The sequence below is a fragment of the Lissotriton vulgaris genome, chromosome 12 (assembly GCF_964263255.1).
Source record: "Lissotriton vulgaris chromosome 12, aLisVul1.2, whole genome shotgun sequence".
NCBI classification, from domain to species: Eukaryota; Metazoa; Chordata; class Amphibia; order Caudata; family Salamandridae; genus Lissotriton; species Lissotriton vulgaris.
Genome location: NC_141700.1, coordinates 154,281,259 through 154,309,244, shown reverse-complemented (window position 1 = coordinate 154,309,244; position 27,986 = coordinate 154,281,259). Strand labels below are relative to the sequence as shown.

Here is a 27,986-nt window from a genome sequence, read left to right as displayed (position 1 = left end):
GCGCTTGGATGGCTCTGCGCCCTTGGTTGCTTGAAGTTGAAGAGGGGGGGGGGTGATGAGTTGAAGGCTTGAGGAGTTTTTCCGCAGTCACTGCAGATGGACCCTGGGGTTCCCTACCACTGGGCCTGATCAGGGGGCTAGCTTAGGACACCTCACCCAGCTTAAGAGGCAGCACCTAAATCCTGTCACTCCCAGTAGCATAGGTTCCTCACTAGGCCCTCCCGCCTAAAACTCCTGCGTGGGTTCCCCAGGTCAGTGATGCCCCAACTGACTAGAAGGTTTCCCTCCCTTTCCTTATATAGGGTCAGTTGGCAGTGGCAGTTGGTGCCTCCCTTATTCTGGAAGGTTCCAGGAGCTTCCCTCATTCTAGCTATGGGCAGGCTGGTATGGCAACATTGTTTAAGGGTTCCAGCCAGCTCCTGGCTACTAGAGTGCGCCTAATCAGACCACGCTGCAGTATCAGGGGTCAGTGGCAGCCATGTTGGGGGAAAAGAGCACCTGCACCCTGGCATTGATTAGCAATGGGAGGGTGCCCAGAGTCCTAAAGCCAACAAAAGGTAGGTGTGAAAAATGAGACAAGGGCAAAAAAAATACAGGGAAAGACCACCTTAGGGCTGACAGGTCTAACACTTGTGTTTATTAAGACAATGTGTGCCTGACATGTACTTTAGTGCTAAATCCGCAGCCATGGCTAGCTTATTAGGTGACAGTAGATCACACGCCGAGTTGGGAAGTCCACTCTTGTAAATGGTAAAAACACAAAACCATGAGTCCTGGAAGGCAGATAGCTGTTGACTACAAAGAACAGTATGACTGAAGGGGGCACACTGACATGGAACAGCTTGGCAACACTGCAGTCAACTTCTAGGGTCATCTTTGAAAGGCCAGTGGACTGGAGTGAATACTTGCTTCTGAAAGACTTACATGGGTGCTTCAGAATCTGTTAGATCTTACTGAAAGGCTAACAGAGTTGAACAGAGGTATTCACATGTCAGGATTATCTCTGAAAGGCTAGATGGGCTGAGGTAGAATCAGTCATATCAAACAGTGAAAGAATTAGGGCGAAGTCAGCAGCTTTCCTTCCACATTAATATTCCTGATTGAAAATTAAGTAAACATTTACTTTATTTTTTATAGGTGTATTTGTAGAGTCTTCATTCTCCCCCAAAGGGTCTCTAGTTTGTGTACAGATAGCAGATCTTTGTTATCCAGCTTACTGGTACTCATTTTATGAACCCTAGAAGGATGAAAGGCCGAATGGACTCACCAGGATTCGAATCTGTGATCATGAGGGGTATATATAGATTCCCGCGGAGGACGCATTAGTCTATTGAGTCACCACCCCCTTCTTGATCAAACAATGTTTTCTAATAAAAACAAAATCTGTAATTAAAATGTATTTGTAAAGAAAATCAGGTAGAGTGGGGAGCTAGTGTGTCTAGTAACTTTATTATATTACTGAACTTGCTGGGCTATGGATGGTTGTTAATTTTTGAGTCACGATTAATTTAGTTTATTGCTTGGCCTACATCCTTTCAGCTGGGATGATTAACCAGAAATGTTCTTTTTTTAGGGGGAAAAAAACATTTTTTCTCCCAAAACTCCCCTCCCAAAACAGTGAGTACCATCTTCCAGTCAATTAGTATCGTCGCTCCTAGGAGTAACCCTCCACTGAGGAAAGCAGGACTTGCGCCTGGAAAGTCAGGTAATATGTTTTGCAGCACTTTATTTTCTTTCAGCTGCTCCTATGGTAATTTACAGAGCTGTTGTATATATGCCATGCATACGCAAAGAAAAAGGCCTTGGATTCCTGATGACTCAACATTGGTAGTCCTGAAAGTGTATTGCAGGAGGAGAATGTAAGAGCTGCTGCATCCTTGGCCAGGGCATACCACCTCTCCAGTGCCAGAGCCATGCTGTAGTGTATTGAAGCTCTCCGTCTCAATTAGCATCTCAACGTCTTCCTATGTTACCAAGAGCCGCCACCAATAGGAGTAGACCACCAAGAACCAATGAGGTGATCACATGTTTCTTGAATAAGTGTTTGTCCCTAGAATCTCCCTATTTTACACACATCATTGTTGAGCAAACCCTCTACGGCCTATCAGAGGCCTCTGACCCTGTGAAAAGCTTCGGCTCTGTGACTTAGAGCAAGTGCTTTCAAAAGAGAAACTCAAAGGTTACCCTGCAAACCTAGAGCTTGAGTGGGCCGGATCCAAACCAGATTTTCAGGATATCTATGCAAGATAAATTTGCACACAAACAATCTAAATGGAAGTCTGTTAATTCTATTGCACTTGATCATCTATATGGCTTCAAAGGCCATCGGAGACTAGGAATCGGTGGCCTTGATCAATCTTTGAGGAGTGGTTGCTAAACCCAGGCTTAGAATTCTTTAGTAAAGATTGCCTTCAGCATTAATCTGCCAGATTTCTTCTGCTGATTATGGATACTGAGGCTTCATCTTCAAAATTAGAGGATAGAGTTGGCCAACGTAAGTCCAGGAGAGCCAGATCTGTGCTACAATTTTAATGACCATGAATATATATATATATATATATATATATATATATATATATATATATATATATATATATATATATATATATATATATATATATATATATATATATATATATATATATTTTTAACTAAAAAACAAAAGCATGCCCATCCAGGGCGCTATATAACTAACAGACTCACACACATACAATAATTAACATAAGAGAGAGACCAAATATACACGATGCACTTTAATGGAATGTCATCAAAATGAAGGTTTAAGTATATTCACACTTACCACCAGTTGAATATGCAGTTCCTCCTGTAGATCTTTTTTGCGGAGAACAAACAATGATATTGCTTGATAGTATTCAATACATTTCAATATATTTATGTTTATATCGGCACGATGTATATATGTATATAAGTATGAATTCAATTGGTCAAAAATGTATTCTCTCTTAGTTGTCAGTGAGTCATGGAATATTCAAACGAAATATGAAGGGATTTCTTCCCTCCTTGTTTTTACTATGCACGAGCACTTTATTTATCGCCATTTTCTCCCATGCTGTATGGAGAACCAGTATGCATTTGCACTTTACAATATGTCCGCCGCTATCTCTACGTATTGTTGGCTTAGTCCTCTTTTTATAATCATGAAGAGGTGGAGTTAAAATGGCGACTTTCTGTATTGCACATTGACACTGAGGAAGCCGTTTCACGGCGAAACGCGTTTGTCTTTGATGGGGTGACGGGGGTCTGTCAATAAATCTAATAATATCCAGCTTCGAGTGCCGTCTGCTTTCTTGGATGCGAGCGAGCGTGCAGCAATATATATATTATATATATATATATATATATATATTCCTTCGAGTTCCCAGCGTTTATTTTTTCATAGTTTCAGCAACCACTCCTCAAAGATTGATCAAAGTCACCGACTCCGTGTCTCCGATGGCCTTCGAAGCCATATAAATGATCAAGTGCAATAGAAGAAACAGACCATTTCAGTGGTGTGGGGAAGAGCCGAGAGTAAGGAGAAGACGCAGATGCCATGAGTGCCTAGTGCTGAAACCAAGTCATCGTCCACAATAGTAGAACCTAATAAAAAGAATAATTTTGGGCACACAACTTCAAACGCAAACAAAAAGTAAAAGAAAAACCATTGGAGATTTGTTCTTGTTTTTAAATGCTGCATGCTTTTAAAAAGGGGATTCTAGATTAGGCTTCAGCATCAAATTGAGGGATTTGAACTATTATTGTCAATTCTTTGTTCATAGTTCAAGCTTAGCTAATCAACGTACTCCATGCTTCGAGCACAAATGGACTCCTGGATACAGCTGGCAAAGGAAGAATGCTGGTTTTCCTGTGATATGAAAGGCCAAAAGTAGGAGCGAATTCCTTCGAGATCTAATGTGAAAATTTAAACCAAAGAACGCTGTGCCCAAGAAAAAAAAATTGGATTTCCTCAATCTTTTTTTCACTGATCCAGCCTTTCTTGCAGAGGAGAGATCAGTGGTGTTGATTGAAGGTAAAGTAGAGTCCAACAACCAAGTAAGAAAGGGTAGAGGCTCACAGAGTTGTGTTGTAATGTAGGTCTGTAAAGTTATGGAGGGGATCACGCTTCTCCAGGCTGTTACAATAAATACTTGAACTTGAGCATTGGACCCCGTGGCTTTACATTACAACATTTTTGGCGACTATTTGCCAGCTGCAACAGCTTGGGTGGTGATCAAAGTACCCCGGTGACTGCTGGTATCAAACTGGCATGAATTGGCTCTTCAAAGTGAGAGTACCAAGAGTGAAATTAACTTAGAAACGGCTGCTGGTGAACCATAAAGAGATGGAAGCTGCAAGTAATTTTGATCTTTTTTGGCATGGTGCGGCACCGCATACAGTACCTACTCGAGTAAAGATAGGCAACGCACTTGGATGCTCAGAGACGCAACGCTCTCCACCATAGTACAGCACACGCGCAGTTATTAATGTGAGCAAACACAGAGTGAGCAAACCTGAAGGAGATGGCTCACATGCGTTTGTCAAATAGTAATACAAACCTCATGTAAACCTACCTTTTCAGGACAGTTGGCACTTCCCGCTAAGGCCGCAAACCTCCTCTCTGCCTGCTCTCACTGAAGGTATCGTGAAGATAAGAGGAATGGAACTGAGCCGTTAACACGTGACTAGTAGAGGAAAGCACCTTTGAAATTGGAGAAAAGGATAGTTTTTTGCAAATTAAAACTGCATAAGTCAACATTGTAGCCCCCAAAAACTTACGGGTAACATACATTCCAGAATAGTATCTTCTATAATTGTCATTCCTCCTGCATTTTTCGTTCATCATGGCCAACCAGCCATAAACTGGGAAGATTAAATTAATCTTGTTGAAAAATATCTGATTGCTTTAGATGGGAAAGAGTCTAGGCCTGAAAGAAAGGCTTATTGTTGGGTACCCGACGCAAATAATGGCACCATATTTTCAAGTTTCTTCTAGAGATAGGAGGCAATGATGACCAACATATGTAAGGAGGCAAAAGGCATTTGGAACAAAAGTGTGCCAAAGAAGAGAAAATTGTCATGTCCAGAAGCAAATTGTAAAAACTACAGTTGATGGACAGAATGCAGAACAATGTCCTACATTCACCCCAGTACAGAGATCTGGGCCTAAATCCATAGTTTTTTGCACTCCACACCACCCCAGTTCAGACATGGCTATATGCAAATCAGTCTGACCCTGTGCCTCATGGGAACAGTCCAGCCCGAACTGCCAAGCCATGCCTTCCCTGGACCGGAAACAAGCTTCAGAGGACTGGTTTCTGGCATTCCAGCCGTCTTCAGCCCGGCTTGCTTGAATCCAGTGGTGTGGAGAGCATGGGACTCACGTCTGAGCATACCCATCCCACTCGGGGTGACAAATGCAAAAACTACAGTTGATGGACAGAAGGCAGAACAATGTCATACATTCACCCCAGTACAGAGATCTCGGCCTAAATCCATCATTTTTTTGCACTCCACACCACCCTAGTTCAGACATGGCTATATGCAAATCAGTCTGACCCTGTGCCTCATGGGAACAGTCCAGCCCGAACTGCCAAGCCATGCCTTCCCTGGACCGGAAACAAGCTTCCGAGGACCGGTTTCGGGCATTCCAGCCGTCTTCAGCCCGGCTTGCTTGAATCCAGTGGTGTGTAGAGCATGGGACTCATGTCTGAGCATACCCATCCCACTCGGGGTGACAAGCAAATTGTGCACTTGGTCTCAGAAATCAGGAGAGTAATTGGAGGCCTCTTTCTAGCCTTCACAAACTTTCAGTCAGTGTTGGTTTGGTCAAATGACGAAATAACTTATAAGGGACCAGTTAATTACCCAATGCAAGAGCAAGAAGACACAAAGTTTATGGGCAACAAAGAACTCTTCACTAAAGGATGCACTTAGCATAGCTAAAGTTGTTGAAGGATCAAAGCTGTGTGTGAATGAGATGCGCAAAAAAAGACTTCAAGTGCTCGAGGTGACGTTTCTGTAATGGAAGGAAAAAAGAGAGCATAGGTGCAATCAATCCTAATAACAAATCAAACAATAAGGTTCAGAAAGGGGCCAAAAATACCAAAATGTATCATAGGTGCGGAAATGCATTCCATTCTTGTCATTCTAACCCAAGTTATGCAGCTAATAAGGAGTGCAGGAACTGCGGTTGCAAGGGAAACTACGCTGGCATGTGTAAAGTGGTCAACAAATCTCGTCTAGCAGTTATAGAAGAAACTTGGGAAGACAGACAAGGAGATGGACGTAGAATTCTGTATCAGGAAGCAGTTGATGAAGGAAGAAAAGTCAGGCCGAAGGTTTTGTTTTGGTGGAGGTTAGGCGTAGGGTAGTTGAACTGATGGTAGACTCTGGGTCCCTATATACAATCGTCCTGAAAAATATGTTGAATGTAGACTGGCCTCTGACACGGATGCCTAAGGATATAAATCCAATAATATATCAGGAGGAAAGGATTGATGCATTGGGATACTTTCAAGCCCCAATCAAGTTTATGACACGACGACCTGAGGGAAAGCTAAATGTGGCAGCCGATGAGCCACCAAAATTGGAATGGGTGCATCAGTACAACTTACACATCGTGATTAATCTCCATACTCCCAGTCAAATTATGGTGGTGGTGGAGGAGTTTGGCATGGAGGAGTTGCTGAATGAAAATGGGTGATGTGTTTCACGACATATTGGGGCAATTGAAGGGATATGCCCACACATTTTTTTCTAAAGCAGGGTACCATTCCAGTGAAACAGAGGTTGAGAAGGGTGCCTGTGATTGTGAGATAAAAGACAATGCTGGAATATATGATGGAAGAAGGCATCAGAGCCTGTTAAGACCACTGGTTGGGTCTCGCCTGTGATGGTAATGATTTTTTTTTTTTAATTGATGGGCAGATTGAGAGTGTGGATTTGAGAAGTCTGAATGAACATGTTGTTACAGACACATTACCATTACCAAATAAGAATGAGCTACTTTTAAGGGTCAAAGGAGGGAAATGTTTCTCTAAACGTGACTGCAAGAGTGCGTACCACCAAATTCGTTTGCATGCCAAGAATGCCCTTTGGGTTATCCTCCTCTGCAAACGTCTTTCAATGCATGACAAGATGACTGAAGTGTTCAAGGGTCTGAGAAACGTAATTTATATCAAAGATGACATCTTGGTGTTTGGGGAGACTGTACAAGAACACAATTGTACCTTGAGGCCAGTTTTGCGTAGGTTGCTTGAGGCTAGGCTCACCCTGAGAAAAGAAATTTAGGTTCTTGGTTGAAGAAATTAAATACCTGGGCCATACAATTACAGGTGATGTGGTCAAACCTAAGCACGATCTACATTAGAGCCATTCGATCAGTGCCCACTCCCCACGACCGTCAGCAGGGGGGGGGGAGACGACCCAGCAGCGGCGGAACGACCGTCAGCAGGGGCGGCGGAACGACCATTCAGCAGGGGCGGCGGAACGACCGTCAGCAGGGGGGAGGGGGGGGAAACGACCCAGCAGCGGCGGAACGACCGTCAGCAGGGGCGGCGGAACAACCATTCAGCAGGGGCGGCGGAACGACCGTCAGCAAGGGGGGGGGGGGGAGGCGGAACGACCGTCAGCAGGGTGGGGTGGGGGGGAACAACCGTCAGCAGGGGGGGTGGGGGGGCGGAACGACCGTCAGCAAGGGGGGGTGGGGGGCGGAACGACCGCCAGCAGGGGGAGGGCGGGGGGGGGGGGACGACGACTCAGCAGCGGCGGAATGACCGCCAGCAAAAGGGGGGGGGGGCGGAACGACTGCCAACAGAGGGGGGGTCGGAACGAACCTCAGCAGGGGGGGGGCGGAAGGACCATCAGCAGGGGGGGGGCGGAACGACCGTCAGCAGGGGCAAAACGACTGTCAGCAGGGGGCAAAACAAATGTCAGCAGGGGGCAAAACAAATGTCAGCAGGGGGCGTACCCATGCCATTTTGTTCAACTAGGTTTCCCAAAAAATACAGGAAGTGTGATTTGCCGATACCTCACGTGCAGTTGGGTGACGCACACTGTATTCTCAAGTTTGCTCATCTGTCCTGACCGGTCTCCTCTTCACTTTCATCAGCTGCCAAAGAGTCTAACAAGAAAGACAGTACCTTCAGAGGCTCCTGGGGTGCACAGATGAAGTTCTGTGCTAAAATCGGCACAGGCGTCTATGGGGCTCTCTTAGCGGAACCATCGGGTATGCTGTAGCTTTCCATTCATTTCAGTGGATCATACGGCAGTAGTCTGGATCATACTCATCACTAAATATAATGATACAACTGAGGTGCATCTTGAATTGCCTGCACATCAAAAATTTACAACAAGACTAGTTCTGGATCTATATAAAAAATAAAAAAAAACAACAAAAAAATTCAAGACCCAGTACCAAGCATTGCTAATGAAATGGTACAGCTGAGCCATCACAAAGGGTGGTTTTCAGGGCACTTTTCAAGTGCACCAATGGAACAATATATGATCCTTCAGAAAGATAATTCAGCAAGAGCCTGACTGCGCCCCAAGGTCAGAAAAAGTTTTCAGTCATGCCAGAAGCCAAACTTTAGTAAAAAAAAAAAAAACAGACAGACTTTATTGTTCAGGCAGCTGTTTGGTAGAACGCTTGTCCAATTGACTGTAAAGCAGTGCTTCCTAAACTTTTGAGACCCTTCACCCACTTTTTAGAACAAACTTTCGCGGCCAACCTACCTTTAATGGACATGACGAAGGCCGAGGTTTGAATGCAACTAAAACCTGTGGTAGCCCATTGTCATTTAGACAGCACATTTTCTACTGAACGGCCTCTAACACTGCACAGACAAAGTTGTACTGATACACCTATATAGCACGCAATTGATATTGTGTTGGGAAACGGGGTTCTGTGAATATTTATCATTTGTGCATCACCAGTGAAGTGTCTGGATTTGTTTTGAGCCTATTAAAATATCTTATTCGATCACACTTCAGAATCACAAAACAATGCGCCTAATGTTTGCATTTCCAACTGCTGAATGTATACAGTTTATTAACAGGTATTTACATTGTGTTGCAAAAAACGATATCCTACAGCATTTTTCACTTTTTGTCACATGATTCAGTTTGCTGCTCTAAAGGTTTTCCTCTCTTCTGTAGTTTAGGAAGACACTGAAGCCTTCCTTATTATGGCCGTGCACTTGTCGCCAATTATAAGAGTATCACCAGGAGATGGGCTTTAGCTCCGCCCACACGTTGGGAGTGAGGAGTGCAGGTTTCATTTGGGCAGAAGTTGTGTACTTCCACAAAAAAGTGCTTGCTCTCCATACATCTGTGATCATTTTGTTTATTTATCCAGCTGCCTGATCTTGAACGCCAGGGGCCTACACATGCCACTGTAATGCTGTTAAAGGGTCTTAGATAAGTAAATAAATAATGGTATTTTTTCTGTCAACAGCACAGTTGTGGGGAGAGCAGTCATTAGCTCACATGGATTAATAGGTCAGGTTTGGCAGTGCATTCATAAGACAAACTTATTGGCATTGCTAATGCTCGTTTTAAACAGTAGAGCCTTAATGTTCTGTGACTTGTGTTATGGCTAGCTGAGGTTTAAGCTCACACTCGTCCCAAAATACCTTTTCCAATAAAAATCTCCACCCGAGTTGCCTCTTAGTAAATATAAAAATTGTGAGTACTAAATTTACAGTGATCTATAGTGATTTTCGAGGCGAGCCTTTCTACAAATAGCGGCTAAGCATCTCACACTACCCGGAGTCAAAACCACAAAGAAATCCTAATTAATGTTAAAAATTCCCTTACTGGCGTGCTGACGAGCTCTAAAATCGGATCTTTTCATTCATAATAAAAGGAACCACAAAACAAACATGGCGTAACACATTTTATTCAAATATCCATTCACATTCTAAGGAACATGAAAAAATCTTATTTGAAATTCTCTGACTGGTTGGTTTTAGCTGTAACAAATTTATCAGCCATACATGGAATTCTAAATCATCAGCATGGACATGAGGCAGTACCTTTTAAAGCGGAAGGAAAAACTATCCCAGTGATTAAGTTGAGTTTTACTAGTAGACGGACCAAGAAGAATTGATTGTCCACCTACAAAAGATCACAGAATAACCGCTTCCTGTAGCTGTTCGGTGTCATAACCGATGAGTATTTAAAAAAAATGTATGGATAGCACAGCAGAATGATAGAATGACAGAAGTATCTATAAAACTGTCTCCGTCCCTAATTCCTTCATCATTGTACACATCGACATATTGTCCAGCAAGTGATCCAAGCATACTGATGCATCGCCTAGAGGCCAAGCGAGCTTGGGAAGAGTAAAGCTGCAAACCATTAATGTCGTATGTAAATTGGAGAACGGCCTGCATTAGAAGGGCTCCCGACATTCCACATCTTGGATGGTTCCAACAAGCAAACTACCTCCGCGTAGATTCTCGCTCCTCTTAGGACGCTGCCACCTGAGTAAGTGGTTCTTCCAAATACTGGACCAGAGCCTGAGCCTGTCGAAACAAGAAGACAGTGACAGCAAGAGTTCTAATCACTTACGAGCAGTGCAGTCGTGGATAAACACCAACATCAGATAACTTGGTCTAGAAGGCTTGTTGTTGAAACATCACACATTAGGATATTCATACTCACCTATGCCTTGGAAGCTTACTTTGGCACTGAGTGATTGGCCCTACCCACAAGTATGCAACTCCTATGTGTACTTTAGAAGGTGTATGCGCACTTTCACCTGTATAACCCAGTGTAGCTCAGGAAATAAGCAGATGGTGATATGCATATATTTGTTTAGCACAATAACACCAACAGCTATTACTCCCTTTTATGGTTTTAAGTTGCATGAATGGTGTTATTCAACTGAGTGTGTTTACGTTCAATGAGGAACACTCTAAAGATCAGAGCAGAGAGACTATTATGATAAGGGCTGGTTGTCAAGTGGACAAAGCACATTCTCTCATATCACTGACTACAGGTAATACAATCCAGCATTGGCATCATTAAATATTAGGCCCACATTACAACTTCCTTGCTGCTTAAGAGAAAATCTGATGCAAACTTTGGGCTTGTATTTATTCTTACATGCCTCTTCCCAAAGTAAGCAGAAGTTACTCCTGCAGCAACTCTTCCCCAAATGTTCCCCTCCTTCTCCCAGAGACATGGCATGTCTTGATCACGGAACAAGGAACGGTGCAAAGAAAAATGTCCAGGAGGCGCATGGGCTCATGCCAACCCAGTATGCCCTGCTTCCATGTATCCATCTGAACATACTCCAGTCATTATCTCTATCCGTTTGAAAGTTGGCATTGTGGGCTTGCTGGCTGGAACAAGTTCAACTGCCAATACAAAAGTTACTATGGTGACCGCATACTAAAAAAAAAAAAAAAGAGAAAAGATCTCGCGGGTGGGGGTTGTCTTTATATGACGTTTGTTTACTCCGCGTTCCACCTTCCGAGTGGAAGGCTTTGGCAAATTACCATCACAAAAGAAAGATGGGACACTTGCTTGAATCGTTTGCTATCACTTAATGATTACAAGGATGTGCATTAATCCACGCTGTTGTCAGAAACTGTACCCTTCATTTAAGCAGTTTAATGAGAACGGGGTCGGGTCCATATTTGGCACTATGTAACTAGTCAATTATAGTCCCGTCGTATTATGCAACACCCCCTGTGAGGTGTAACATGATGGTACTGATCTAAGATGTACTTTGGAAAAATGTAATAAAAATATGTTTGACAAAAAAAAAAGATATAAAGAGGGCGTCAGACAATAAGCACGGAACACGGGTAAAGTTAGCAACATTTTTTAATGGGAAAAAACTGCCCAAATTGAGTTTCAGCACTGGATTTAACGGTCAGACTAGTGCTTGCTAATCCGTTAGCGGTACAAAAGGGGGTGGTGATGGATGGAGCATCTGAATCAAACACTCACACCCAGTCAAAAGATCTGGGTTTAATCCATCACCGTTCTTTAGCCCACTCTGCCACCGCAGTTCAGACATGGCTATATGCAAATCAGTCTGACCCTGTGCCTCATGGGAACAGTCCAGCCCGAACTGCCAAGCCATGTCTTCCCTGGACCGGAAACAAGCTCCTGAGGACCGGTTTCTGGCATTCCAGCCGTCTTCAGCCCGGCTTGCTTGAATCCAGTGGCAAAGTGAGCAAGGGACTCACGTCTGAGCATACCCTGCCACACTTATGGCGGCCAAAAGCGGTACAAAAGGGGGTGGTGATGGACGGAGCATCTGAATCAATCAAACACTCACACCCAGTCAAAAGATCTGGGTTTAATCCATCACCGTTCTTTAGCCCACTCTGCCACCCCAGTTCAGACATGGCTATATGCAAATCAGTCTGACCCTGTGCCTCATGGGAACAGTCTAGCCCGAACTGCCAGGACATGTCTTCCCTGGACCTGAAACAAGCTTCCGAGGACCGGTTTCTGGCATTCCAGCCGTCAAGCTTGTTTCTGGTCCAGGGAAGACATGGCTTGGCAGTTCGGGCTGCACTGTTCCCATGAGGCACAGGGTCAGACTGATTTGCATATAGCCATGTCTGAACTGGGGTGGCAGAGTGGGCTAAAGAACGGTGATGGATTAAACCCAGATCTTTTGACTGGGTGTGAGTGTTTGATTGGTTCAGATGCTCCGTCCATCACCACCCCCTTTTGTACTGCTAATCCATTGAGAGCAGCATAAGAGAACTCAAAGGGTCATGGTAGTGAAAAGTAAGTGATGCTGTATCTGCTTCTGTTGCAAGCACTAAGATACTGCCTGAGGAACGAAAACAGGCAACCTTACAGCAGTCCATTGTAGAGCAGAGCAGACTATGAGTATTAGAAGTACTGTAAGCCAAATTTCTAGAGGAAAAACCCTCATAACTTAGAAATACCCAACCTGTAGAGTGCACAGCGTTCATGCTCCGCCTTCGGAAATCAAGGTCCACCGGTTCAGCCTTCTCCTATATCATTCCTAAAGTGTGGGGGATGACCTACTGCAACACATAAAACCCTCCTTCACTTTGTGAATTTTGCAAGAAGCTAAAGACCGGTCTTTGTGACTAGTCCCACAAAAGCCTTAGGATTGGCTAGATTCACACCTGCTCAGTTCCAGGATGCCTTCCCAGGTGATAGTGCATAACAACACATCATATCATATAGTGTAACCGTAATGTAGAATTTGAAAATCCAGGCAGTGCAAAGTATTTTCTGCATCATAACAGTGTGGAATAAGGATGAGTACATTACATTTCGACTCTCAAAGAACTGATTGTTGGACTGAGTGGCAAGAATGGGCCCCTAGAAGAAACCTATTAACAACCAGTATGGTAATGCTGCCAAGAGCAAGCGGTGATGTAGGTGAATAGTAAGGGAGGTTAAGTTATTTTTGCTTAAGCCAGTATGCCTGCCACTACTGTTGATGGAGTGTTCTATAACTAGAAATATACAAGTGCTTAAAAAGATGAGTTGTTTGCAACTGAAACAAAAAAAGTTGTGATGTGTACAACTGTTTTATAGCCTAATGCTAACTAGGCCTAAATTCCATTTTTGTAAACTTCGGTGCTGGCATAATATTCATTGTGTATTTATATTTCTCATTGACATAGCATGCAGCAAAAGTACAGCGTTTATTTTGTATGAAATGTTGTTCTTGAAGAACTCTCTGGAGGAAGCCTTTGGATACTTTCCAAGGCTCTTTCTGCTAGCACAATGTATTGCATTCATTCGAGATTTGTTCTTATTGATCATGTAACTAGTTTGTTCAGGGTGAAAGGGATGATGGATAGATACAAATAATGCTACTCTTACTTGGGGGCAAACATGCTCTCTTCTGTGCTATGATCTCCTTCGATGTCTGTGGTATGAAAAACCCCGAGACCTAGCCCCACCCCCGAAGATGAATATTCAAGGTAACATAGGTGCACAGGGCTCAGAGAGGCCAGACACGCAAAGCACAGACATTGAGATCATTAGAGAATTCAGGCTGACAATGCAACATCACTTGAAGCTCAGAGAAAAGGGCATAGGCTGAAGGAGGAGCAAACTGAGAACACTGCAGTCTGACAGAATAGAGCTAAAGACATTGGGCAGGGTGGAAAAGAGTGATGTGCAAAAGAGTTTTGATTTTCAGCAGCAGAGGAAAAAAAGTGTGCTTCAGTACAAATGTGGAGAGTACCAGATGATCAGAAGTGCAGCCGGACACAGATTTAACTTTTGCTATCCAAGAGATGCATTGGTCCTGTGGCTTGCAGTCAGGAGGTTTTTGTATATATTTATCTACGGCATTACTCAAGCTTCACTTTAGTAACTCGCGTCATTCACCTCCAGTTGTAATTAGTGATTAAAAGAACACATTTCATGAATCTGTACGCTCCAAAATTTAACACGGAGTGCTAAACCACAGGCTCAATAGGTAGTCTCTTCCCATAATTCCCTGAGTCACAGGTGGTGGAAAAAAACACGTACTACCCGGTGTTTACTTTTGGAAATGTCAAATCTTGCACACTACGAGAAACAACCTGCTCCAAACATTATACAAGGGTATGAGAAGCACAAAACAGTGGCCCTTTCGAATGCACTTGGGACAAAATGGAATGGACCTACATTGTGGTAGACAATTGACTGTCAATTTCTTCATGGTGATCACGAACTCAGAAAAATCTAGCAACATCAACATTCTGAGAAGTAGTCACTTTAGAATAAAATGGGAATTTGACTAAAATTGATCTACAATATATCTTTGCTGATAATGAAGCAGGAGAATAGGTAGCATTCAAGGTAGACAACCTTGCAGCACTTGGCAGTTTATTGCAATATCCCTCCCTAAGATATCGCAATTACAGATGCTAAAAGGCTAATTCAGGTTGCCCAACCCAGTTATCAATAACAAACGTGAAGATTGTCCACCTATGTCGAAGCCTCTTGCTAAAAAAGACTCATCATTCAGGAGATTTCTCTCTGGCCTACCCCTCTCTTCTGTTTTGCTGGTTAGCTTTTTTTTATCATAGTGCCATAATGACTTCGGGTGATAGCTGCACTTTACGAAAATAAATAAAATTGAAATGATGCAAGGCTTAGGAGCAGGAAGGAGGGACAGATTAATTTTGCAGGAAGAAGTGTCACACATTCTCAAATGTGACACAGAAAATGGCAGCCAAACGCAAGAAATGTATATAGAGGCGATGAAGAGGGTAATGAAAGAAAAGAAAAAGCCAAACTGAAGACGACAACTAAGGTTATACTGTAGTTTGAGGGGGGGACAGCAAGCTTGTGCTCTTGGGGTAAATTGGCAGAAAGCCTTTTGAATTCAGACACAAATATCAGATTTTCAAGTCTATGATGTTTAGCACTGCTCTTTCCCATAGTTGCCCTTGCAATGAGACAGTGTTGATCGGCTTGCTTAGCCTAAAAAGTTTGTGTCTTTTAGAAACTGATGGCCATCTACCTGCTTTCTTGTGATCTAAGTCGCCGGCACCTGTGACCTCCTGACACCATGCGATTCCCACTGAAAGCTTGTTTGTAAAATACAAAAAATATTTTTGTCTCACTTTTGCTTGGCAATACCAATTTTCCACAAATGTTTAGTGAAAGTCCTTATTGGTCGTTTAGAATCGAGAATGACAAGAATGTCCTGATGGCGGTTAGAGCAAAGTAAGCTATTTTTCAGATTAATTCATAAGGGACAAATTTATTTTTCTTTTCTTAATAAACATTTTTAAGACTTCAATTGGCCTGAGCTCAGAGTTTCATTGCCAGACTTGCTGAATTGGAGAATCAAAGAGCCTGCTCTTGACCAAAGACCGGTAGCGGTGCTCGACCAGACTCACTTGACCACTCCAAGCCTTGAAGATAAGATGAAGGCTTCTCCAGCGGGGACTTGGATGTAGGGGCCGCCTGGCACTGACTCACACAGTGGTACAGACAGTAGCAGTGAGTTTCAAAATTGAATGTTTAAACAGCATTAAGAACAAATGAAAAGATCACAAATACAAATCAAGATCAGAATAGTCTTAAATTGTCATGAGCATAGAAAACATCATCAGGGCTCGGATTCTGGTATGGGAACTGAAAGAGAAACAGTGAATATAAAATAATAATTTGAGGGACAGAGTTATGGACTGTGCCCCCACTGTGCTGCCCCTAGTTATTTTCCCAAATCACTGGTGAGAACTCAAAAATCAGAAAACAATGAAGATATGCCAGATGTTATGAATTTCAGCATGCCAGCAGGAAATGCATGGGGTGCACCACAGGACGCACTTGCAGATAGAACTGGTTGGGCCAATGGTATGGTAGGTGAGGCACAATCAAATCTGGCACTCGTGAGCGTGGCAACTGCATTAAGCGACAGTAATACTGGAAGAAAGAGTAGTCGAGAAGCGGACATGATGATACCTCACTTGCACCATAAAATGCAGTCTTGTTTAGCACTCCACTGTTCCGAAGCATCGTATCGGACGTGTCACGCTCCCAGCCCAACTAACAGCCAGGAATGTTTAAGGAAGACAACAAGGTGTGTGGCAAAAGAACCGAGAACACAGGGGCTTGAGCCAAACCCTATCTCCGGTAGTGAGAAAGATCAGGACAATCCCAATGATAATGCCTAGGTCCAACCTGTTGCTCTTTTCCTCCTGAAATAATACCCTACTCCCTGTGTAGGAGGCTTAGTGGCCAACCGTGTTCACTGATTTTATTTATTTATTTCGAGTTTTGTATAGCGCGTAGTTACCCTAGAGCATCCTAGCGCTTGTTCCAGAGCAACAGAAAGGTAGCAGTCAAGCGTATTCAGAGGCATCAGTTAGGAAAGAGGTGCATTTTGAGGAGTTTGCGAAACCGGAGAAGACAAGTCTCCGAGCGCAGACTCAGGGGGAGTGCGTTCCAAAGAATCGCTGTGTTCACTGAGAATCTTCTCCCTCCCGTACGTGCCTTTTTAACTTTAGGAATTTTGAGCAAATGTTTCTGACCTGAGCTCAAGGCTCTATTGGCCTTGTAGGGCACAACTGAGTTCTTCAGGATAGGAGGTCCCTTGTCCTGAAGAATTTTATGCGTAATGCAAAGGGACTTACATTTGACCCTTTCGCACACCGGGAGCCAATGCAGCGCCTTCAATGCGGGTTTAGCTGACCGCGTCATTGAGATACTAAGAAGCCGTGCTGCAGCGTTTTGAATCTGTTGGAGTTTGTTGAACGTTGCTTCAGGGGCACCGAGAAAGATAGCATTACTATAATCCAATCTTGATACGATCAGCCCCTGAATAAGCACTTTCTGGATAGCGGTGGAAGGAGGGGCAGAACTTTCCGAGCTGAGCAGAGAAGACCAAAGCAGATTCCGCCATTTTTTTCGCTTGGGTCCTGAAAGAGAGATTTTGTTACAGCCAGACCATAAAACTCTTAATCTCCTCCTTTGGACTCGGGAGCTCGCCCAAACAACTGGGCCAGATAGTCGGAGGGAGTGAGGGTCCTTTGTGTCCTAAAAGCATTATTTCGGTCTTGGAGCCATTCAGCTTCAATGCCGATTCACACATCCAAGTATAGACTTTGGACATGCAGGAGTGCAGCTTGTCTGGACTTTTAGCAAGCTGGGATAAGGCGACCACCAGCTGAGTATCAACAGCGTAGCTCACGATTTTGATACCAAATGGGGCGACCACATCCTCCAGGGAGGCCATATACACATTAAACAATATGGGGCTTAGGGATGAGCCCTGTGACACACCACAATGGAGGGGGATTGACGCTGATCGTGCGCTGCCTTCCCATACCTGGTAAGTCCGGTCGCAAAGGAATGACGTGAGCCATTTTAAAGCCGTCCCTGTCACTCCTACATCTGACAGCCGTTGAATTAGCACTTGGTGATTAACAGTGTCGAAAGCCGCACTGAGATCCAGGAGGATCATTGCCACTGATCCTCCCGAATCCAAGATGCTTCTGGGTTCCTCAATGACTGCCAGAAGAGCGGTGTCGGTGCACTGACCCGGCCGAAAGCCTGTTTGCGAATTACGCAACAAGCCATTGGACTCAAGAAAGTGTGATAGATGTTGGTTCACCAACCTTTCCGCGATTTTACTGAGTCCAGGAAGCAGAGAAATAGTCCTGAAATTCGCCACATCTGATGGATCTAGGTGAGGCTTTTTCAGGAGAGCTTTCACAACTGCTCCCTTCCAGCTCGGTGGCACTAGACCCTGTGCAAAGGATGCGTTGATTAAATCGGTAACGGGGTGACAATAGTGGTTCCTACCGGTTTCAGGATCCTCATAGGGACCGGGTCGCTGGGGGAGCCGCTCTTAATAGTGACCAGCACTTTAAGGACCTCGTCCACCGACGCTGGTCCAAAGGCTTCCAGGTGGACGGGGGCTCCAACAGGCTGCCTACTGGCGTCTGCTCTCTGGTCAATCTGGGGAAGGGTACTTACAAAGTTCTCTATTTTGGTGTAAAAATAGTTCGCCAGATCCTTACATTTGTCTCCTGGGTTGTCATGAGCTAAAGAGGGCTCGGGAACTCTCAATAGTTCCTTAACCACTAGGAAGGTTTCCCTGGAGGAATTCGAGGAGTTTTTCATTCTTTCATCAAAAAATTGTGCCTTAGTACGGCGAAGAGCAGATTTATACGCCCTTATCGCGGAGCGGTATTCATTTCTATTAGATTCGCCCCACTCCTTCCTCCATATGCGCTCAAGCTTCTTACAGCCCTTTCTAAGAATTCTCAGCTCGGGCGTATACCAGGGAGCAGAGCCCATTCTCTTCTCCCTTTTTGAGACTGTTCTTTTAGGGAGGATGGAATAGAGTGAGCTGGTCAACCAGTTACCGAGGTTCACATCTGCCATTACCGGGTCCAAGACTGGGGGGGACGCGAACGTTCAAGTGTGAGGATCCAATTCTTAACCGACAACCTGGACCAGGCTCTTTCCAGAGTACGAGCACTAGGAAGAGATGTAGCCATGGCCTCAATTTGCCAGGTGAAAGGGACCAAAAAGTGGTCTGACCACAGGATAGGGTAGGAAGGCATGGCCCTAAAAAGGGGCACGTTAGCAAAGATCGGGTCAAGCAAATGGCCCTTGTGTGTTGTCCAGAGTTGATCAGGCCCACCTCATAGGCCTTAAGATCACATTGTAGGTCTGCCGCCACCAGGTCTGCCGGGTCGTTAAAAGGGAGATTAAAATCTCCCAACGTCATAAAGTTGGTAGTAGTGGATGCCAAAACCGTGACTGTTTCCATCAGAGAGCTGACAAAGTTGCCAGCACACCCCGGTGGGCGGTACACCAATAAACCTGACACAGAAACCGTAGGTGAAATCTGCAAAGAGAACTGACAGCTCTCTCAGTCCATCACCCCGCTATTCAGTGCCCTACACACAAATGAACCCCTATATAGTATGGCAATGCCATCCCCTCGACCCACAGGCCTGTTCTGAAAGTGTATTAAAAAGCCTGGGGGGAGGGCCCGTACAATGTCCACCTCCGAGCTCGATGTGAGCCACGTTTCCGTCAAGAACAGGATATCTAGATTATGATCCTGTATGAGAAAATTAATCTCTAGGGAGTGCCTCGGGAGGGATCTGCAATTCAGCAGGGCCATTTGCAGGGAGCTCTTTCCCTTAGATGGCTGGGGCGAGCAACATACCTCACTATAGGAAAAAGCTTTTGCTCCTCTGTAAATTTAGTTGCAGGTCGTCTTTTTAGAGGGTCGTAATGACATAAGGTCGTCGCGAGTATAGGTAATACTGAGCCCTAATGATTTTAACAAGGGTCCTGGCCCTAAGCCCGCCTGGGCCCGGACGGGCACAGACGGGCTGGACTCTGGCACGACTCCGGCGCCATTCCGGCGCGCCCACTGCGCGTCACCGCTGTGCGTTTCCATTGCAGGTTTATATAGCGGTTCGTGAGTCTGCCTGGGACACTGAAGCGCTGACCAAAATGGCGCCTGTGGAGTGTCCCAGCCTACCCCAAGATGGCTGCGAATCAGCGATATGCAGCAGCTAAGGACCCGCTCAAACGGCGGTGTAAATACGATTACAGTGCAGGTAAGCGCTAAGAATTCTAAACAGGGGCTAAGAAATAAGGCTGTAAATAATAAAAGAGCAAACAGGAATTATTAAAAACGAAGCGCTCGCTTCCAGAACTGTCACGCTATGTGCAAGAAAGGCTGCCGAGTGCTAGGATGACCAGCAAGCAGCAATTGTTGTTTAGAGGCCGACTCACCTCTCAAGGACCGTCTTATATAGCGGTTCGTGAGTCTGCCTGGGACACTGAAGCGCTGACCAAAATGGCCCCCGTGGAGTGTCCCAGCCTACCCCCAAGATGGCTGCGGAATTGGCGATATGCAGCAGCTAAGGACCCGCTCAAGCGGCGGTGTAAATAAGATTACAGTGCAGGTAAGCGCTAAGAATTAAAAACAGGGGCTAAGAAATAAGGCTGTAAATAATAAAAGAGCAAACAGGAATTATTAAAAACGAAGCGCTCGCTTCCAGAACTGTCACGCTATGTGCAAGAAAGGATGCCGAGTGCTAGGATGACCAGCAAGCAGCAATTGTTGTTGCTGATGGCATAGTAAACAGTTACCCAGTATCTTGGATAATTCTCAAACGTCCTGCTAAGAAAGGTAAACTGTATTTGAAAGTTATAAACGTAATATGGGTGATGTCAATCAACTATTGCACATTATTATGCCGGTTAAAGTGTAAGATCGAGTATTCGATAAAGTTATTTGGACAAGACAATCACCTATTACTGTAGATGCTCTGGGTGCTACCAGAGACGCCGACTGCTATTCAAGTACATCAAACATATTGACATAACAGAATAACTGCATTAAACAAAGGTGAAAATTCCGCGGGTTATCCAGACCATTTGAAAGATTTATGGTATGCAATTGTTAATTTGGAGTTGCTAATGTTACAGAAAAAGCTCTAGAGGCTGATGGTGCAGGAACATCTGGGCATCATCTGCTTCGAGTCGCAGACTAAAGGCCTTTCTGAACTAGTTTGATTTACAAATCATGGTTGCTGTATAGGAGATGGAGAAAGAATCTAGAGAATCCAAACTAATCTAGGTACAAATAAAATCCACCCAACAGATGGTCAGAGGGAGAGGCCAAGGTAGAATGGAGAGACAGAGTGACCAAAGAGGGTGAAAGTCCAGATGGCAAAAGGGGCTCGGGGAGAAATCGCTCTCCCTGTAAGTTTTCATGCTTTAATTGTACACAGTTGCATCACTGGAAACGTATTATCACAATCGACCTCAAATTTAACACAATCAGCCTTAACAACCGTAATTCACTCAGATGTCACTAAAACCATACCCTGCCTTTATCGAGCAGCACGAGAGGAGCAGACTGTTCGTGAATACTTTAATGCCCATAGATTAAAAGGGCCAGGCATATGATGGGTCTTTAATGGAACGCTGACGTCATGCCTTAATTGTCTTCACTATTTTCATCTGGTGAGTATATTTGATGCAGTTGGCATTTCTAACATGTTCCTCATTGTATTCCCAAACCTCTGTTTATCTAGGTCCCTTCACTGATCAACATACATTACTTCTGAGCCCCACCACACCTACACTCCCTTCTAGGAATGAAGTCTTGTGCAAATTAAAATGTACAGTATATACTGCACCACCAATGGAGTCTATATAAGCGCGAGTGCCAAAAACGAGAATGCTGTTTTATCACTCTTGTTTGAAATTAATTACTTCTGGGAAGGGAAAGGTGATAAACCAATCATTGTTTGACCAGTTAAACCAAATTTCTTCCACCTGATGGTCAGAACAAGCGATTGATTTAAGTTGTGTATTCATAGCATAAGACAGATCTTGACCCCTTTGTCTTCTGGGGAGGATATAGTTCAATATGGTAATTATTTATTGGCTGCTTCAAGCTCACTGGAACAAGGGTGAGACTCTCTAACTGCCCATTGGGTTAGTATAAAATGGGCACAAGGCTTCTACCAATGGATTACAATTTGGCTTAACCATTGTCAGATCTTTAGATTTCAACATCTTCGCTGGAAGCACCAATTGTCCACCAATCGTTAACTACACAGAAACATCACTGTCTACCAGTAAGTTCTCTTCTGGGTGCGGCAGGGTACTGCCAACAGTGGTTTTGGGTTAAGATAATATTATCAAACCATTGCAAGATTTGTTACAAAAAGATACCATCATATCTTTGCATTTGGTCAAGTGAGATGTAAAGCGTTTGCGTCTGTATTCTGCATTGTATTCTGCACATACACAGTGTAACAGAGTACTCTAAACCTTTCCCATTCAACTGCCATTACAAAGAGCGGTTTGCTTTGTGGGTTCTTTTCCAGGACCTTTGTGTAAAAAAAGGAACCAATTGCCCACTACTCCTGTGCTCTTGATTCAGTCACAGCTGGAATGCCTCTGTGGCTGTGCGCTGTGGCTAAGGCTTCCTATCTATCTGAAGCTTTAAATCTTGTATTAGGGTCCCAACTCTTTGCACTTAGTCATCATTGCCGTTTACCACTAAAAACCCAGTATTTATCCAGGTCAAACTTCAAGGAACGAAACTGAATTACTGTCTTTATATCACACTACACTTGTGGGCAGCCTTGTGTTGAAACCTGCTCGTTTCACTTCATATGTCTGTCGATGGTGAACCTCACACCACATCCTCACTACAGCCCACCCAACTAAGCTGTGTATTGATCTTACTGATACACAAGATCACAGTTTGGGAAAGGTGCAATATGTTTATCGTTTATGTTTCGGAATTGGATAAAGGCTCCCCGGTTCCCGGCTATGCCATGTGTCCTCTTTTAATTTTTTTTTTATAGAGTTTTATATAGCGCGAACTAGACCCGAACCGAATCGGGTATCAGAGCACTTTACATAGCACCAGTTACGTTACATGAAAACACATTCATTTTAGGCACAGGGAGATTAAGATATTTGCCCAGAAACACAGGAGGTTTTGGCGTCGTTACCGAGACTCGAACCCAGATCCTCTGGTCCGAATGTTTGATCTGCTCAATTGACAGCTCTCACATGAGACTTTATAATGCCTGCTAACAAAACTAACACTATTCACCGATTCAAACTGTTTTCGAAGTTGCCCATGATTATTAGCCTTTTTTCGATGCAAAAGAGGTCTGACCTGTGCCACGAATGCCAAGAATGACACGCAAAATTCTATGCAGACTAGGCAGTGATTATGTGACAAATAGTGGTATAAATGTATTGCCCCTTGGATACTTTTACCCCCAATCAAACACATACATCACTCTTTACAGGTGAGATCTATTAGCCCTAATATTTGTCACCAGTTTAGCCTACCCTTACATACCAGATTTGACATACTTCCACCCCTGGAAGATATTGATTGACTCACTCACTTAGATATATTGTGCAATGCTTGGATCCACATTGACACCCACCGAGCCTAAGGAACCCACTCCTGACGAGCAAAGACGAACAATTGTTACTTACCTGTAAACAGGTGGTTCTCCAGTATTGGTGTCTTTCATAGATTCACATGCTTGAATATTCCCCGTCGTCGAAGTGGGAGTCCCACGGTAAATAAAATAGCAATAATGCTAATATATATATCATAATAAATAATAAAACAGATAAAATATATACTGAAAAACCTCAACAAAGGTTCCTACATAGGAATGCATTAGAGAGAAAAAACTCATTTGCAACATATCAGTGTCATTATGTTAGTCCAAACTGCAGCCAATCAGGCTCAAGCACCCTCTAGAACCTTCTCCTCAGAAGCTCAAGCCCTCAGATTTTCGTAGCACAAGTAATGAGAGCGTATGAGGAGAACAAGAGCCTCTGAGGGGAGGAGGGAGGGTCGCATGTGAATCTATGAAAGACACCAATACTGGAGAACCACCTGTTTACAGGTAAGTAACAATTGTTCTTCTCCAGTATTAGGGGTGTCTTTCATAGATTCACATGCTTGAATAGAATAGATAGCAGTAACCTCCTAGAACTGAGATTGCAATAATTCTTCACAATTGAAAAGAACAACATATAGCTTAAAAGCAAAGGCAATCTCAAGAAATGGAGGAGGGAACAGAGGCTCACCTTATTTGAAAAGATGACGAAGCACTGCTTGCCCAACTGCGGTATCCACTTCGTTGACAGCTTCCAAACAATAATGTCTGGTAAAGGTGTGCCTGCTGGACCATGTCGCTGCTCGACAAATCTGGTGTAGAGGCACCCCCGCAAACAACGCGGCGGACGATGCCATCGCTCTTGTTGAATGTGCCTTCACTGGACTCGGTAAAGGCCTGCCAGCCTGCTGATGACAAAATGATATGGCTGAAGAGAGCCATCGTGCCACGGTTTGTTTAGTCACTGAATGCCCTTTTCGCAGCAGTCCATTTGCTATAAAATAGCTGATCGGATTTACGGAAAGGGGCTGTTCTGGAAATGTAGAATTTTAGACAACGTTTTATGTCTAAAGAATGTAGTCGTTGTTCTGCCGGAGATTTAGGATCCGGGAAAAAAGTCTTTAAGAAGACAGGTTCGTTCAAATGGAAGTCAGTAGGTACTTTTGGTAGAAAAGAAGGATTGGTACGGAGTGACACTTCATCGGGCTTAAACTGTAAATACGGAGGCTTGATGGTAAAAGCGTGTAGGTCACTTACACGACGAGACGATGTTAAAGCCAAAAGTAAAGCAACCTTCCAGGTAAGAAACTTGATTTGTGCTCGGTGAATCGTCTCAAATGGAGGCTTCATAAGTTGTGATAATACCACGTTGAGGTGCCATGCCGGAGGAGGGCACCTTAACGGAGGAAACTTCCTGAAAAGTCCTTTAAAGAACTGTCGGATGATTCTGGATGAACAGAGAGACGTAGAGCCATCATGGCGGTAGTGTGAAATGGCTGCCAGAAAGACTCTCAATGTGGCATGTGAGAGACCAGACTGAGCGAGGCTCAGAAAGAACGGTAAAAGTTGCTCCGGAGTGGAATCAATTGGATGAATGTTGGATGCAGCACACCAATGACAGAAACGCTTCCACTTTAACTTATATGTTTTGATGGTTGATGGAGCTCTAGCAGACGCTAGAATGCCTCTACATTCCTGGGGCATAGTTAAGGAGGCAAATTCAACGTATTCAGGTTCCATGCCGACAATTGAAGCGTCAACGGGTCTGGATGGCAAATTTGCCCGCCGTCCATCGTCAGGAGGTCCGAACGTGGATGTAGATGAATGGGCTTGCATTGTGACATTAGAAGGAGTTCGGCAGGCGAAACCCAAAAACGATGAAACGGCGCAGTGCCTGATCATGAGCAAGGTGTTCCCAGTGAGCCAGGAGGAACAGAAACGGCGCGGTGCGAGAGTGAAATAAATATTCTCGTGGGTGAACCCAGAGGGCAATGGGGAAATTACCTAAGGTGGCAGAGAATCAACGGTTTACTATAGGCGCGAGGGCGCTCAGCATCTGGACTTTGGGGGTTGCTGGCACCAGCAGGATCTAAATGAACAAGAAGCAGAAGTGGAGGTTTCTAAGTTTAAGAAGGGGTGGAGTTGACACGGGAATTGAGTGTAAAACAGAATAAATTAATTACCAATTCTGTTTGCTTAATGACAAAGTCCTGTTGGGTGCTGTGTGCAAGCTGTAGGAAAATGCACAATCGCATTACCTGGAAGCAGAGAGGGGTAAACATGGGTTAGGCGTGAACCCGCCACGTTAAAGAGGTGGTGTCCAAGGAATCTGGCAATGCTACTTACTTCAGTGAGTGTGGTCAGTATCGCCGCATCTGCTTCGGAGGTTCAATGGAGACTGCCGGTTTGCCGAGGCAGAGCTGGTTAAGGCATACTATCTGTAGAAAGCGAAGAGGGACTGGTTAGGGCACACTATCGGCAGAAAGCGAAGAGGGACTATGGGGTTACAAGGGAGCTGAAAGGATGGGAAGGAGGCAGCTATTTTAAGGTGGTGTGGGTTGCCCAGGAAAGGTGCAGAGTAAGTGACTTAAAATGTGATTACACGAGCACGTACATGCAGAGTGGCACAGTTTGTGACTTGAATACATGTTACAAGAGACATCTTCATAAAAGGGAGGTCCAGTCTTCAAGGCAATTGAGGCCACTGTGGATGCTATTGGTTCTCAGAATCCAATGGAGCTCTTCCTTGTTGAGTAATTGTGAAGTGTCTGCCCCTCTCGGGGGTGGTTTGATCACTGTGATAATTGTCCATTTGAGATCATTCTCAGTATGTCCATTGTCCGTAAAGTGCTCCACTAGGGGTGCATTCGCCGTTTTACACCGGATTCTGCTGCGATGCTGTCCGATCCTAAGCTTGATTTTCTGGCTTGTCTGGCCTACGTAGATCATTTTGCAGGGACAGAAAATTGCATACACAACATTCGCTGAATTGCAGTTAGAGAAATATTTTCTCTCAAATTTAATTGCTCCGTGCTCAAAGGTTTTGCCTTCAACAGTGTACTCGCAACATATGCAGCTACCACATTTCACATGACCTGTAAGAGTCGGTAACCACCATGCATCGTTGATAGTTGTTTTTTGGGGGGTTTGGGGCAGGGATGCCCGGACTAGATCTTTAAGTTTTTTGCCCGTTTAAAGGCGAACAGTGGGCGTTCAAGATTCAGTTGGCCAGCACTTAGCACAGGCCAGTGTTTGACTATTCTCTTTTTAATTGCATGTGATACTGGTGAAAATGTGGTGACACAAATTAGGCGTTTCTGCATTTTCTTAGGTTTGGGTTCTAGGAGGGTGGGAAAGAGTGATGTGCAAAAGAGTTTTGATTTTCAGCAGCAGAGGAAAAAAGTGTGTTTCAGTACAAAAGTGGAGAGTACCAGATGATCAGAAGTGCAGCCGGACACAGATTTAACCTGTGCTATACAAGAGATGCATTGGTCCTGTGACTTGCAGTCAGGAGGTTTGAGTGTATCTTTATCTACAGCATTACTCCAGCTTCGCTTTAGTAACTCGTGTCATTGACCTCCAGTTGTGATTAGTGATTAAAAGTACACATTTCATGAATCTGTACGAACCAAAATTTAACACTGAGTGCTAAACCACAGGCTCAATAGGTAGTCTCTTCCCATAATTCCCTGAGAGTCACAGGTGGTGGAAAAAAACACATACTATCCTGTGTTTACTTTTGGAAATGTCAAATCTTGCACACTACGAGAAACAACCTGCTCCAAACATTATACAAGGGTATGAGAAGCACAAAACAGTGGCCCTTTCGAATGCACTTTGGACAAAATGGAATGGACCTACATTGTGGTAGACAATTGACTGTCAATTTCTTCATGGTGATCACGAACTCCGGAAAATCTAGCAACATCAACATTCCGAGAAGTAGTCATTTTAGAATAAAATGGGAATTTGACTCAAATTTATCTACAATATATCTTTGCTGATAATGAAGCAGGAGAATAGGTAGCATTCAAGGTAGATAACCTTGCCGCACGTAGCAGTTTTTTTGCAATATCCCTCCCTAAGATATCGCAATTACAGATGTTAAAGGGCTAATTCAGGTTGCCCAACCCAGTTATCAATAACAAACGCGAAGGTTGTCCACCTATGTCGAAGCCTCTTGCTAAAAAGGACTCCTCATTCAGGAGATTTCTCTCTGGCCCACCCCTCTTCTGTTTTGCTGGTTAGCTTTTTTTTTTAATCATAGTGCCATAATGACTTCGGGTGATAGCTGCACTTTATGAATTAATAAATAAAATTGAAATGACGCAAAGCTTATGAGCAGGAAGGAAGGACAGATTAATTTTGCAGGAAGAAGTGTCACACATTCTTAAATGTGACACAGAAAATGGCAGCCAAACGCAAGAAATGTATATAGAGGCGATGAAGAGGGTAATGAAAGAAAAGAAAGAAAGCCAAACTAAAGACGACAACTAAGGTTATACTGTAGTTTGAGGGGGGACAGCAAGCTTGTGCTCTGGGGGTAAATTGGCAGAAAGCCTTTTGAATTCCGACACAAATATCAGATGTTCAAGTCTA

The 27,986-nt window shown here is 44.1% G+C and overlaps 1 protein-coding gene across 1 annotated transcript in view; it reads right to left on the bottom strand.

Annotated features, from left to right (window-relative positions):
* Positions 1-9,880: 9,880 nt before the first annotated feature.
* The window catches only part of LAMTOR2 (late endosomal/lysosomal adaptor, MAPK and MTOR activator 2), a 90,648-nt gene continuing 72,542 nt past the window's right edge, over positions 9,881-27,986 (bottom strand). Inside the window, exon 4 of the mRNA XM_086947651.1 lies at positions 9,881-10,526. Coding sequence (XP_086803777.1) covers positions 10,470-10,526 — 57 coding nt within the window. The 3' untranslated portion in view covers positions 9,881-10,469. The remainder of the gene's footprint in view (positions 10,527-27,986) is intronic.